The 13,662-nt window shown below is 37.9% G+C and overlaps 1 protein-coding gene across 6 annotated transcripts in view; it reads right to left on the bottom strand.

Moving 5' to 3' along the window:
• Positions 1-13,662, bottom strand: part of CCDC178 (coiled-coil domain containing 178) — a 506,076-nt gene that overhangs the window by 442,563 nt on the left and 49,851 nt on the right. For all 6 annotated transcript variants that reach the window (XR_009213490.1, XM_058438507.1, XM_058438509.1 and 3 more), the window contains exon 5: positions 11,765-11,854. Coding sequence is in view for 5 of the 6 variants with exons in the window: in XM_058438507.1 (XP_058294490.1) it covers positions 11,765-11,854 (90 nt within the window). In the remaining variant the exon portion in view is untranslated. The remainder of the gene's footprint in view (positions 1-11,764; positions 11,855-13,662) is intronic.

Genomic DNA, 13,662 nt, shown 5'->3' with positions numbered 1-13,662 from the left:
AGGGGTCCAATTTCAATCTTCTGCCTATGGCTGGCTATCTCAGCACAATTTACTGTACAGGGAATCCTTTCCCATTGCTTATGTTTGTTGACTTTGACAAAAATGAGATGGATGCAGTTGTGAGGTTTTACTTCTAGGTTCTCCATTCTGTTCTATTGATCTATACATCCATTTTTGTACCAGGACCATGCTGTTTTAGTTACTGTAGCCATGTAGTATAAAGACAGGTACAATGATGCCTCCAGCTTTGTTCTTTTTGGTTAGAATTGCTTAGACTGTTTCAGTTCTTCTTTGGTTCTGTATGAATTTTAAACATTTTTTTTAGTTCTGTAAAAAATGACATTGGTAACTTTATAGAAATAGCATTGAATATGTAGATTGCTTTGAGCCATATGGCCATTTAATCGACACTGATTCTTTCATCCATGGGCATGGAATATTTTTCCTTTTGTCTGTGTCATCTACGATTTCTTTCAGCAGTGTTTTATAGTTCTCCCTGTAGAGATCTTTCACCTCCTGGTTAGAGGCATTCTTAGATATTTTATTATTTTGTGACTACTGGAAATGGAACTGCATTCTTGATTTGGCTTTCAGCGTGAACATTCTTGGTATATAGAATTGCTGCTGAATTTTGTACATTAATTTTGTACTATGAAACTTTACTGCTTATGAGTTCTAGAAGCCTTTTGGTAGGGTCTTTAGGGTTTTCTAGGTATACAATCATATTGTCAGCAAAGGGACAGTGGCTTCTTTTTGACATCTTCCTGTTCGGATGCCTTTTATTTCTTTCTCTCACCTGATTGCTATGGCAAGGACTTCCAATACTATGTTGAATAGGAGTAGTCAGAATGGGCATGCTCATCTTCTTCCAGTTCTAAATGGGAATGCTTCCAGTTTTGCTCATTCAGTATGATGCTGGGTCTGTCATAGATGGCTTTATTATTTTGAGGTATATTCATTTTATGTCTAGTTTCTTGAACATTTTTATCATGAAGTGATGTTGGATTTTATCAAAAGCTTTTTCCACATCTATTGAGATGATCATAATGTTTTTGTTTTAATTCATGTGGTGAATTACTTTATTGATTTGCATATGTTGAACCAAACTTGCATCCCAGGAATAAAGCCTTACTTGATCATGGTGAATTAACTTTTTGATGTGCTGCTGGATTCAGTTTGCTAGTATTTTGTTGAGGATTTTAGTATTTATGTTCATCAAGGATATTGGCCTGTTGTTTTCTTTTTTCATTGTATCTTTGCAAGGTTTTGGTATCAGGGTGATGTTGGCTTTGTAGAATTAGTTTGGGAGGAGTCTTTCCACTTTGATATTTTGTAATAGTTTCAGTAGGATTAGTTTCTTCTCATCTGGAGATGCTGGCAACTCTAAATTTTGTAAATATTTTCATGCAGGTAGGATTTTTTCTTTTTATTTCTTTGCTATCTATCTATCTATCTATCTATCTATCTATCTATCTATCTAGATCGATATATATAGATCTAGATATCTATCTATCTATCTATCTAGATAGATAGATATATATAGATCTAGATATCTATCTCTCTGTCTGTCTATCTAGATAGATAGATATCTAGATATCTAGATAGATAGATATCTAGATATCTAGATAGATAGATATCTAGATATCTAGATAGATGATAGATAGATAGATAGATAGATAGATAGATAGATAGATAGATAGACAGATAGATAGATAGATATCTTTCCATTTCCCTAATCCCCTCCCTAGGAGTGTGATTGTAGAGAATGGTGTGTAAGGTCTGTTGGTTTTGGTTCTATAGTGCTATGCACCTCTGTCGGGAGGTTTTCTATTAGGCTGTGCAATTCAACCTACAAACCAATAGATGCCACTTATGGGTAGCAGCCAGCTGTGGCCAACGTTGCTGGGTATACACTTGATTCTTGTTTACTGGAAGAAGCTCTTTGTTGCTTTATGCAATAGGATGATTCCTGGAGTATACAGGCTAAGTTCCCTCTAGATGGGCAGGACACTCTGGCAGGTCCACCTATAGGTCCCCCAGTGGCCAGAATAAGTACTAGAACTTAGGGAGAATCCAGTAGGCAGCCTCTAGGTACCAAGAGGTGTGCCTAGACAGGGAGCAGGAAACATCCTCCTTCCTAAGTTCTCTGCAAGGTGATGGAGGGTGGCTTAAACTCCAACTCTAGGTGATTGGGTGTTCCATATGTCTGAAGATCTGCCTTTGCATGGAGCAAAGTGAACCCCCAAACAACAAGATCTCTGCACAAGAAAGGTAGGGTGGATCAGGCTGCTGTTCCAGGTGAGTGGGTGCTCCAAATGCCTGGAGATCTGCCTATGTGCAGAGTAATGAGAGCCCTACTGCACCATGATCTATGCATGGGAAGGGTAGTACAACTCAGGCTGCTAATCCAGGTGAGGGTGTATTTTGCATGCCTGGAGAACTGGCTGGGTGTGGAGCAGAGAGGGCCCCACTGTACCACAATGTATATCTATAAAGAGAAGGCTAGCTTAGGCTGCTGGTCCAGGCAAGTGGGTACTCTGAATGACTGGATTTCTATCTGGGGGTGGAGTGCAGAGGGTCCTGCTGCACCACAGTCTCAGGAGAGCAGGATGGGGCACCCAGCATAGATAGATGCAACCAGTTCCAGGTTGCCAAGCTGATCCTGATTGCAAGTCTCATCATCCAGGAGAAGCTGGACTGTGGTAGCTCTGCTTCTGCCCCCCGCCTGTGATGAGGGAGAACACAATTCCAACACCTACTAATTAAGCACTTTCCACATTTCTGGCTGTAGAGGCACATATCCTGCTCCAGAGAAAGCAAAGCAGTACTCCAATTTCTGGTCTGAGACTAACGTGCCTGTGCAGACACGTTGCTGGGTCACCAAAGAATGGCTGAGTTTGTGTGCACCCAGATTAAAAATGGCCTCCTGCTCTCAGTGCCGGGTCTAAGAAAGTGTCTGCAGCTTTTCCCGGTGTCTTTCCCTCACAGCGTCTCTATGCCTCTTTCCAAGTTAGCTCCAGGGCTTGGGGGAAACAAAGTGTGCTCCTTCAGCCTGGGTTGCTCAGATCCCTAGTGGAGAGGTAAATCACAGAGGGAGCCTTTCTGACTCTCCTGTGTACTGGAGTTTCACTCACTTTTAACACCCAGATGCCATCACAGAGGCTGTTAGCCTGCATTCTCCTTCCTGGGAATTGGAATGTCCTTCACATTCTGGTGGATTCTCATATTCCTTCTTGAATTAATGCTCATAGAGTTGATCTTTATGCACTATCTTGCTTTTTCCAAGTGGCCAAGGCATGCTAAGAGCCTCTAATCTGCCATCTTGAAGAAAAAGCCATAACTTTATTTGGTTTTAAACATTCAGATTTAGTGAAGGGCAGCAAGCCAGAGATAGTCTTAAAGGGACCAGCTTCAATCACACATGTAGGCACATCTACTATCTGTAAAACTAAACTCATCTTCCCTCCATTTAACCTCTTTTCTTTTTACATCTCTGTTGCAGTTATGAAAGTTTGTAACAGTTAAATCACATTTGAATCCTCCATCTTCTCATTCAAGTTCCTATATTAATATAGAGAGAATAGTCAGTCCCTGTAAGTACTAGTCAGTCACCAAATCTTAACACTTATTTTGTAATATATCTCTAATCTCTTTCATATTCATTGATCTTAATTAGATCAGGACCTTGTTACAATAAGCCTGAACAATAATAATAAGAAAATCAGTTTCTAAGTGCCTGGAGAGCCAGCTGGGTGTGGAGCAGAGAGGGCCCCACTCCACCACAATAGCCAGACAATTCCTGTAGCCAAATAATTCTGTGTTGCATGCTCAGACTTTGTAAGCAAAGAATTTAGTCAATAACTTCCCTACTCTGATATATATATATATATATATATATATATATATATATATCCAGAGACTGAGAAATGAAGTTAATACTCTTGAGCCTGAAATTCAAAATTCTTCTTAATTGCACCTCAATCATTTCTACCTTTCTCTGAACCATCTTCACATTTCTGAATTCTCTCTATGCTATAGACAAATACATCTATGCTTCCTAAATCTTGTGTTATTTTCTCATTGTTGACACATCCTATTCTACTTTCTTAAATTTTATCCTCACCTTTTTTTTCCATATACAAATGCATTCTTTAAAATTCAGTTCAAATCTCTCCTGATCCATTAACATTTTTCTTAATGCTTGGAGACCATGCAAATTGGTCTTAGTCAAAATACTGAAGATATCTGTCATCCATGGTGTTCATTTGGCATGTACTTCCTTTTGTCATCTCTGCTGATACACTATGTAACTATTATTTTATGTTGTATTGTAAAAATTGTTGTATACATTTATATTTTATTTATTTTTCTTTCAATTTAGGATTATCCTTCATATATTTTATTTGGCCTACAAGATTTTACACTTTTTGTGAGGGTTGTTTCTTAAACATCTCTATACCACAATAGCACATAGATATACAAGTATCTTGAATTAATTGGTTCATAAGTCATTTATTTGCTGTCTTATAAATCTGTTTGAAATTCACTATGGGCAATAAACTCTAAGTCAAGATCTTAAACTTGTATTCAAGATTTCTACTGGACATACACAGATGAAAGAATCAAAATGGTAACTTATTTCAATTTAATCTCATAAAACTGAAAAATTCCCAGAGTAGTAATTTCTCAAAATCAAGATTAAAATTTTTGATAAAGAGTTCTTCACCAGAATGACCTAAAAAGAAACAAGTATGAACCCCAATAGATATATGTATACACTTCCTCATCTCTTTCCACCACTTTCCATATTGAGTGTTAGAAACACTTTCAGAGATAATGTTTATATATTCTCACTGTACAAGTCTTTAATTCTGGAACTAAAAAGTACACATCCGATTGACAGGAGCCAAGATGGCTGAATAGAAACAGCCATCTTGGAGTTTACAGCTCCCAGCAAGACCAACATGGAAGGTGGGTGATTTCTGCATTTCCAACTGAGGTGCCCAGTTCATCTCATTGTGACTGACTAGGCAGTGGGTGTGACCCATGGAGAATGAGCAGAAGCAGGGTGCAGCATTGCTTCACCTGGGAACTGCAGTGGGTGAGGGGACCTCCCTCCCCGTGCCAAGTGGTGAGCGAATGTGCTGCCCAGTGGGAGTACTACACTTTTCCCACGGATTTGTGCAATCCACAGATGAGGAGATTCCCTCATGAGCCTACACTACCAGGGGCCTGGATCTCAAGCACAAAACTGGGTGGCTGTTTGGGCAGGCACTGAGCTGCAGGAGTTTTTACATACTCCACCAGCACCTGGAACTCCAGTGAGACAGGAGAACCATCCACTCACACGAAAAGGGTGCTGAAGCCAGGGAGCCGGCAGTCTTGCTCGGCGGGTCCCACTTCCACGGTGCCCAGCAAGCTGACAACTACTGGCTTGAAATTCCCACTGCCAGCACAGCAGTCTGGAGTTGCCCTGGGATGACTCAGTTCCCAGGGGGCGGGGGCGGGGGAGGGGGTAGCAGGGAGGGTTGACTGCCATTTCTGTGGCTTTAGTAGGCTGTTTTCCCCTAACAGTGCTAAGGAGATGAGGACGGTTGGACTGGGTGGAACTCCCCACAGTGCAGCAAAGCAACTGTGGCCAGACTGCTTCTTTAGATCCCTCCTCACTGGGCATGGACAGGGCCTCTCTGTAGGAGGTCCAGCACCAGTCAGGGGCTTACAGACAGAACTCTCATTTCCCTGGGAAAGAGCACCTTGGGGAAGGGGTGGCTGTGGTCTCAGATTCGGTGGACTTAATATTTCCTGCCTGGCAGCTCTGAAGAGATCAGCTGATCCTGACAAGGGGGATTCCCCCAGCATAGCACACCATCTCCACCAAGGGACAGATGACCCCCTTAAGTGGGTCCTTGACCCCCATGCCTCCTGACTGGGTGAGACCTCCCAACTAGGGTCGCCAGACACCTCATACAAGAGAGTTCTGAGTGGCATCAGGTTGGTGCCCCTCTGGGACAAATCTTCCAGAGGAAAGAGCAGGAAGCAATCTTTGCTATTCTGCAGCCTCCACTGGTGATACCCAGGCAAACAGAGTCTGGAGTGGACACCCAGCAAACTGCAGCAGACACCCAGCAAACTGCATAAGAGGGGCCTGACTATTAGAAGAAAAACAATCAAACAAAAAGCAAAAACAACAACATCTACAAAAAAGACCCCACAAAATCACCATCCAAAGGTTATCAGCCTCAAAGATCAATGGTGGATAAATCCATGAAGATGAAGAAAAGCCAATGCAAACACACTGAAAATCCTCAAAGCTGGAATGCCTATTCTCCTCCAAATAATCACAACACTTCTGCAGCAAGGGCACAGAATGGGGCCGAAGCTGAGATGGATGAACTGACAGAAGTAGGCTTCACAAAGTGGGTAATAATGAATTTCGCTGAGCTAAAGGATTATGTTCTAACACAATGCAAAGAAGCTAAGAACCATGATAAAAGATTACAGGAGCTGTTAACTTGAACAACCAGTTCAGAGAGGAATATAAATGACGTGATGGAGCTGAAAAACACAGCATGAGAACTTCATGATGCAAACATAAGTATCAATAGCTGAATCGATCAAGCAGAAGAGAGAATATCAGAGCTTGAAGACTATCTTGCAGAAATAAGGCAGACAAACAAGATTAGATAAAAAAGAATGAAATAAAAAAAACAAAACCTCTGAGAACTATGGGATTATGTAAAGAGACCAAACCTATGACTGATTAGAGTACCTGAAAGAGATGGAGAGAATGGAACCAAGTTGGAAAACACATTTCAGGACACTATACAGGAGAACTTCCCCAATCTAGCAAGACAGGCCAATTTTCAAATTCAGGAAATCCAGAGAACCCCCGTAAGATATTCTAAAAAGATTTACCCCCAAGACACATAATCATCAGACTCTCCAAGGTCAAAATGAAGGAAAAAATGGTAAGGGCAGCCAGAGAAAAGGCAAGGTCGTCTGCAAAGGGCAGCCCATCAGACTAACCGCATACCTCTCCGTGGAAACCCTAAAAGCCGGAGGAGATTGGGGGCCAACACTCAACATTCTTAAAGAAAAGAAATTCCAATCCAGAATTTCATATCAGGCCAAACTAAGCTTCCTAAGTGAAGGAGAAATAAAATCTTTTTTAGACAAGCAACTGCTGAGGAATTTTGTGAACACCAGGTCTGCCTTGCAAGAGCTTCTGAAGGAAACACTAAACATAGATAGGAAAAACCATTACCATCCACTACAAAAACACACTGAAGTACACAGACCAACAACTCTATGAAGCAACTATATTAACAAGTTTGCAAAATTAACCAGCCAGCATCACGATGACAGGATCAAATTCACACATAACAATATTAACCTTAAATATAAATAGGCTAAATGCCCCAATTAAAAAACACAGAATGGCAAGCTGGATACAAAGATGGGACCCATCAGTGTGCTGTATTCAAGAAACACATCTCACATGCAAAGATGCACATAGACTTGAAATAAAGGGATGGAGGAAAATTTACCAAGCAAATTTGAAAGCAGAAAAATGCAAAGGCTGTAATTGTAGTTTCTGAAAAAATAGACTTTAAATCAACAAAGGTCAAAACAGACAAAGAAGGGCATTACACAATGTTAAAGGGTTCAATTCAACAAGAAGAGCTAACTATCTTAAATATATATGTACCCAATACAGGAGCACTGAGATTCATAAAACAAGTTCTTAGAGACCTACAAAGAGACTTAGACCTCCACACAACAATAGAGGGAGACTTTAATAACCCACTGTCAGTATTAGACAGATCATTGAGACAGGAAATTAACAAAGATATCCAGGACTTGAACTCAGCTCTAGACCAAGTGGACCTGACAGATATCTACAGAATTCGCCAGCCAAAACAACAGAATATAAATTTTTCTCAGTGCCACATGGCACTTACTCTAAAACTGATCACATAATTGGAAGTAAAACACTCCTCAGCAAATGCAAAATAACTGAAATCATAACACTCTCTCAGACCACAGTGCAATCAAATTAGAACTCAAGATTAAAAAGCCCACTCAAAACCACACAACTACATGGAAACTAAACAACCTGCTCCTGAATGACTCCTGAGTAAATAATGAAATTAAGACAGATACCAAGAAGTTCTTTGAAACAAATGAGAACAAAGCAACATTGTATCAGAATCTCTGGGATACAGCTAAAGCAGTGTTAAGTGGCAAATTTATAGCACTAAATGCCCACATCAAAGAAAGATCTCAAATAGACACCCTTACATCACAACTAAATAAACTAGAGAACAAAGAGCAAACAAACTCCAGAGCTAGCAGAAGACTAGACATCACCAAGCTCAGAGCAGAACTGAAAGAGATAAACACATAAAAATCACTTCAAATAAATGAACGAATCCAGGAGCTGTTTTTTTTAAAAGAATCAATAAAATAGACTGCTAGCGAGATTAATTTTTAAAAAAGAGAAGATTCAAATAAACAATCAGAAACGATAAGGGGGATACCACCACTGACCCCACAGAAATAAAAACAACCATCAGAGAATACTATAAACACCTCTGTACAAATAAACTGGAAAATCTACAAGAAATGGATACATTCCTGGTGACATACACCCTCCCAGGTGGGTGGGTGAACCAGGAAGAATTTGAATCCCTAAATAGACCAATAACAAGTTCTGAAATTGAGGCAGTAATAAATGGCCTACCAACTAAAAAAAAGCCCAGATCTAGATGGATTTATAGCTGAATTCTACCAGAGGTACAAAGAGGAGCTGGTACCATATCTTCTGAAACTATTCCAAACAATTGAAAAGGAGGGACTCCTCCCTAACTCATTTTATGAGGCCAGCATCATCCTGATACTAGAGATACAACAGAGATACAATAACAACAACAACAAAAACTTCAGGCCAATAGCCCTGATGAACATCTATGCAAAAATCTCAATAAGATACTGTCAAACCAAATTTAGCAGCACATCAAAAAGCTTACCCACCATGATCAAGTCGCCTTCATCCCCAGGATGCAAGGCTGGTTCAACATATGCAAATCAATAAACGTAATTTATCATATAAACAGAACTAAACACAAAAACCACATGATTATCTCAATAGACGCAGAAAAGGCCTTTGATAAAATTCAACATCCCTTCGTGTAAAGAACTCAATAAATTAGGTATTGAAGGAACATACCTCAAAATAATAAGAGCCATTTATCACAAACCCACAGTCAATATCCTACTAAATGGGCAAAAACAGGAAGCATTCCCCCTTGAAAATGGGTACAAGACAAGGATGCCCTCAACCACCACTCTTATTCAACATAGTGTTGGAAGTTCTGGCCAGGGCAATCAGGCAAGGGAAAAAATAAACGGTATTCAAATAGGAAGAGAGGAATTCAAATTGTCTTTGTTTGAGGATGACATGATCCTATATCTAGAAAACCCCATTGACTCAGCCCAAAAGCTTCCTAAGCTGAGAAGCAACTTTAGCAAAGTCTCAGGATACAAAATCAATGTGCAGAAATTATAAGCATTCCTATACACCAACAACAGACAAGCAGAGAGCCAAATTATGAATGAACTCCCATTTACAACTGCCACAAAATACCTGGGAAAACAACTAACAAGGGAAGTGAAGGACCTCTCCAAGGAGTACTACAAACCACTGCTCAAGGATATCAGAGAGGATACAAGCAGATGGAAAAATGTATCATGCTTATGGATAGGAAGAATCAATATCGTGAAAATGACCATACTTCCCAAAGCAATTTATAGATTCAATACTATTTCCATTAAACTATCACTGACATTCTTCACAGAATTAGAAAAAACTATTTTAAAATTCATACGGAACCAAAAAAGAGCTCACATAGCCAAGACAATCCTAAGCAAAAAATAAAACAAACCTGGAAGTAACATGCTACCTGATTTCAAACTATATTATAAGGCTATAGTAATGAAAACAGCATGGTACTGGTACAAAAACAGGCACATAGACCAATGGAAGAGAATAGAGAACTCGGAAAGAAAACCGCACATCTACAACCATCTGATCTTCAACAAACTCGACAAAAAGAAGAAATGGGGAAACGATTACCTATTTAATAAATGATGCTGGGAGAAATGGCTAGCCATATGCAGAAAACTGAAACTGGATCCCTTCTTTACACCTTATACAAAAATTAACTCAAGATTAATTAAAGACTTAAATGTAAAACCCAAAACTATAAAAACTCTAGAAGAAAATCTAGACAATACTATTCAGGACAGAGGCATGGGGAAAAACTTTATGATGAAATTGCCAAAAGCAATTGAAACAAAAGCCAAAATTCACAAATGAGATCTAATTAAACTACAGAGCTTCTGCATAGCAAAAGAAAGTATCATCAGAGCAAACAGGCAACCTACAGAATAGGAGAAAATTTTTGCAATCTATCCATCTGACAAAAGTCTAATATCCAACATCTACAAGGAACTTAAGCAAATTTACAAGAAATAAACAAACAACCCCATTAAAAAAATGGGCAAAGGATATGAACAGACACTTCTCAAAAAAAGGTATACATGTGGCCAACAAATATATGAGAAAAAGCTCAACAACACTGATCATTAGTGAAATGCAAATCAAAACTACAATGAGATACCATCTCACACCAGTCAGAATGGCAATTATTAAAAAGTCAAGAAACAACAGATGCTAGTGACGTTGCAGAGTAATAATTCTTTTACACTGTTGGTAGGAGCATAAATTAGTTCAACCACTGTGGAAGACAGTGTGGCAATTCCTCAAAGATTTAGAACCAGAAATACCATTTGACCCAGCAACTGCATTACTGGGTATACATCCTAAGGAGCATAAATCATTCTATTATAAAGATACATGCATGCATTATGTTCATTGCAGCACTATTCACAATAGCAAAGACATGGAATCAACCCAAATGCCCATCAATGATAGACTAGATAAAGAAAATGTGGTACATATACACCACGGAATATTGTACAGCCATAAAAAGGAACGAGATCATGTCCTTTGCAGGGACATGGATGAAACTAGAAGGCATTATCCTCAGCAAACTAACGCAGGAACAGAAAACCAAACACTGCATGTTCTCACTTATAAATGGGAGCTGAACAATGAGAGCACGTGGACATAGGGAGGGGAAGAGCACTTACTGGGGCCTGTAGGGGGAGGGTGGGTTGGGGAAAAGCATTAGGGAAAAGAGCTAATGCATGCTGGGCTTAATACTTAGGTGATGGATTGATGGGTGCAGCAAACCACCATGGCATGTGTTTACCTATGTAAAAAACCAGCACATCCTGCACATGTACCCTGGAACTTAAAATAAAATAATTATTTAAAAAATGAAAAATATATCCCCCAAACATTTGCCTTCTTTCTTTTTCTTCTAAGAAACATGTCCTCAATGAACTGGAAATGTTCTATCTAGAACATGCCAGTCACAGCTTGGGTGATTAAGAATTTATTTCAAAATTCATACATTTCTGAAATTACATAACAATTCATAAACCCAGATTATACATTAACAATATACTATTGGTACAATATGTGTTATACCTTTACTATTATATATATTTACTATGTTAACAATTAATGATATGTAGGATTTATTTCAAAATAGAAATAGTATTGACATTATAAACTAACGAGAGAATATAAATATAGCTTATATAGTTTACCGTATGATTTACATTCAGTCCTCACCTTCAGTATTTGTCATTTTACTTTCATGAAAACCTTCACTGTTCTCCTTAGAGGCTCCATATAGAACCAAACTTTGAGACGTGGCATTGCCTTTTAAAAAGAAAAAACACATATTTTAGTGAGTAGTTAATATTATAGAAAATTTTAAGATAAGCACCACCATGTAAAAAACTACGTTAGAGAAGTACTCTCCTTAAAAGATAAACAACTATCATACAAACATTAATCAAAATCCACAGTAAAGTATCTTCAGATATTTTCTCTATGCTCTTCAATTGGTTTGACTCTTTCATAAGAAGGTATTCAAAATAGCATGAGGCTATTTAAAACAAACAGATAAGTCATTATGTGTTGATATAGAATGTATCCAGGATACATTGTGAAAATTAGCAAGGCAGATTTGTGTGTAAGTTTGTCATAATTTTTTTAAATGTTATGCATGTGTATGTATATATATATATATATACTATTATATATATATACTATTATATATCTTAACTATGTTAACTATTGATATGTAGGATTTATTTATAATTATAAATCCTATGTAAGTTATATATGATTTATAATTATAAATAAATAAGATATGTAGGATTTATAATTGCTAGATTAAGAAACTGTTGTTTTTAGAAAGAGAAAATGTAGAGAGGGGGAAACGTTTTATTTTACAATCTCTGAGGAAGTGTTTCAAAATTCTAAAACATAAAAATATATTATCATTTATTTGACATTTTCTTATAAAGCTAAATATATGTATACTACAATGCAGCAACTCCAGTCCTAAGCTTTTAACAAGCAGCAATGAAAGTACAGGTCCACAAAAATATTATCCCAGACCATTGATATAGCTTTATTCATAACAGTGAAAACTGGAAACAACCTAAATGTCCATCAGCAGAAAAATAGATTTAAATAAATACTCTGTAGTTATGCAATAATATAATGTGGACCAGTGAAAAAGAATGAGCTGCAAATACATGGAGTATCATTGGTGAATCTCAAAAATATATTGAGCAAACAAAGTCAGATAAAACATACTCGATGCATTTAATTTCATTTTTACAAGCTCCAAGAAAAAGACAAAACTAAGCTATGGTGATAAAAATCAAAATAACAGTTGCCTATAGTAGATGAGAAACTTTCAGGGGTGATGGAAATTTTTTCTAGCTTGAATGTCATGGTAGTTACATTTATGTACACACTTATCAAAATGCATTTAATTATAAATTTAAGATGGCATTTTCTTCCATGTGTGCTATAAAATAAAAAAACTGTTTAACTCTAAAACCATTAAAACATTTTTATATGTTATAAATACACCATACACACATAAATATAAGGTTTAAATGCTTGCAGAATGACTTATGTTAATATATACTAACAGTTACAGGTAGAATATATGCATAAAATAAGGCATACGTATGAAATATTCTCTTAGGTGTAAAGGATCTGGAAGTACACACAAGAAAATTGCAGCATTGGTTGCCTACTGACAACCAATCTTGAGTTGTGGTGTCTACTTTTCTTTTATGTGTGATTACTTTCACTCTGTACTCCTTATTGATTTTGAGAAATTATTCACGGGAAGACCATGATGCTTTCCGCTGGATTACCATGGGGGCAAGAATGGCAAAGTGACTTTTCAAGTGACTGATGTGTTAATTTTCTTTTAAACTTTCAAATTAATTTTAACACAGTTCTATAGTGTATGAAATTTGTTGATTTTTGTTTTATTTGCATTTAATGTTTCCAGTTTTATTTTTTAGAGAGAGGGTTTTGCTTTGTTGCCCAGGTTGGAGTGCAGTGACACAGTCATGGCTCACTGCAGCTTTGAACTCCTGGGCTTAAGTGATCATTCTGCCTCAGTCTTTGGAGTAACTGGGACTACAGGTGTGTGC

The sequence above is a fragment of the Hylobates moloch genome, unplaced genomic scaffold, assembly GCF_009828535.3.
Source record: "Hylobates moloch isolate HMO894 unplaced genomic scaffold, HMol_V3 SCAFFOLD_5, whole genome shotgun sequence".
Classification (NCBI taxonomy): domain Eukaryota; kingdom Metazoa; phylum Chordata; class Mammalia; order Primates; family Hylobatidae; genus Hylobates; species Hylobates moloch.
Note: the sequence above shows the minus strand (reverse complement) of the source record. Positions and strands in the feature narration are given on the sequence as shown.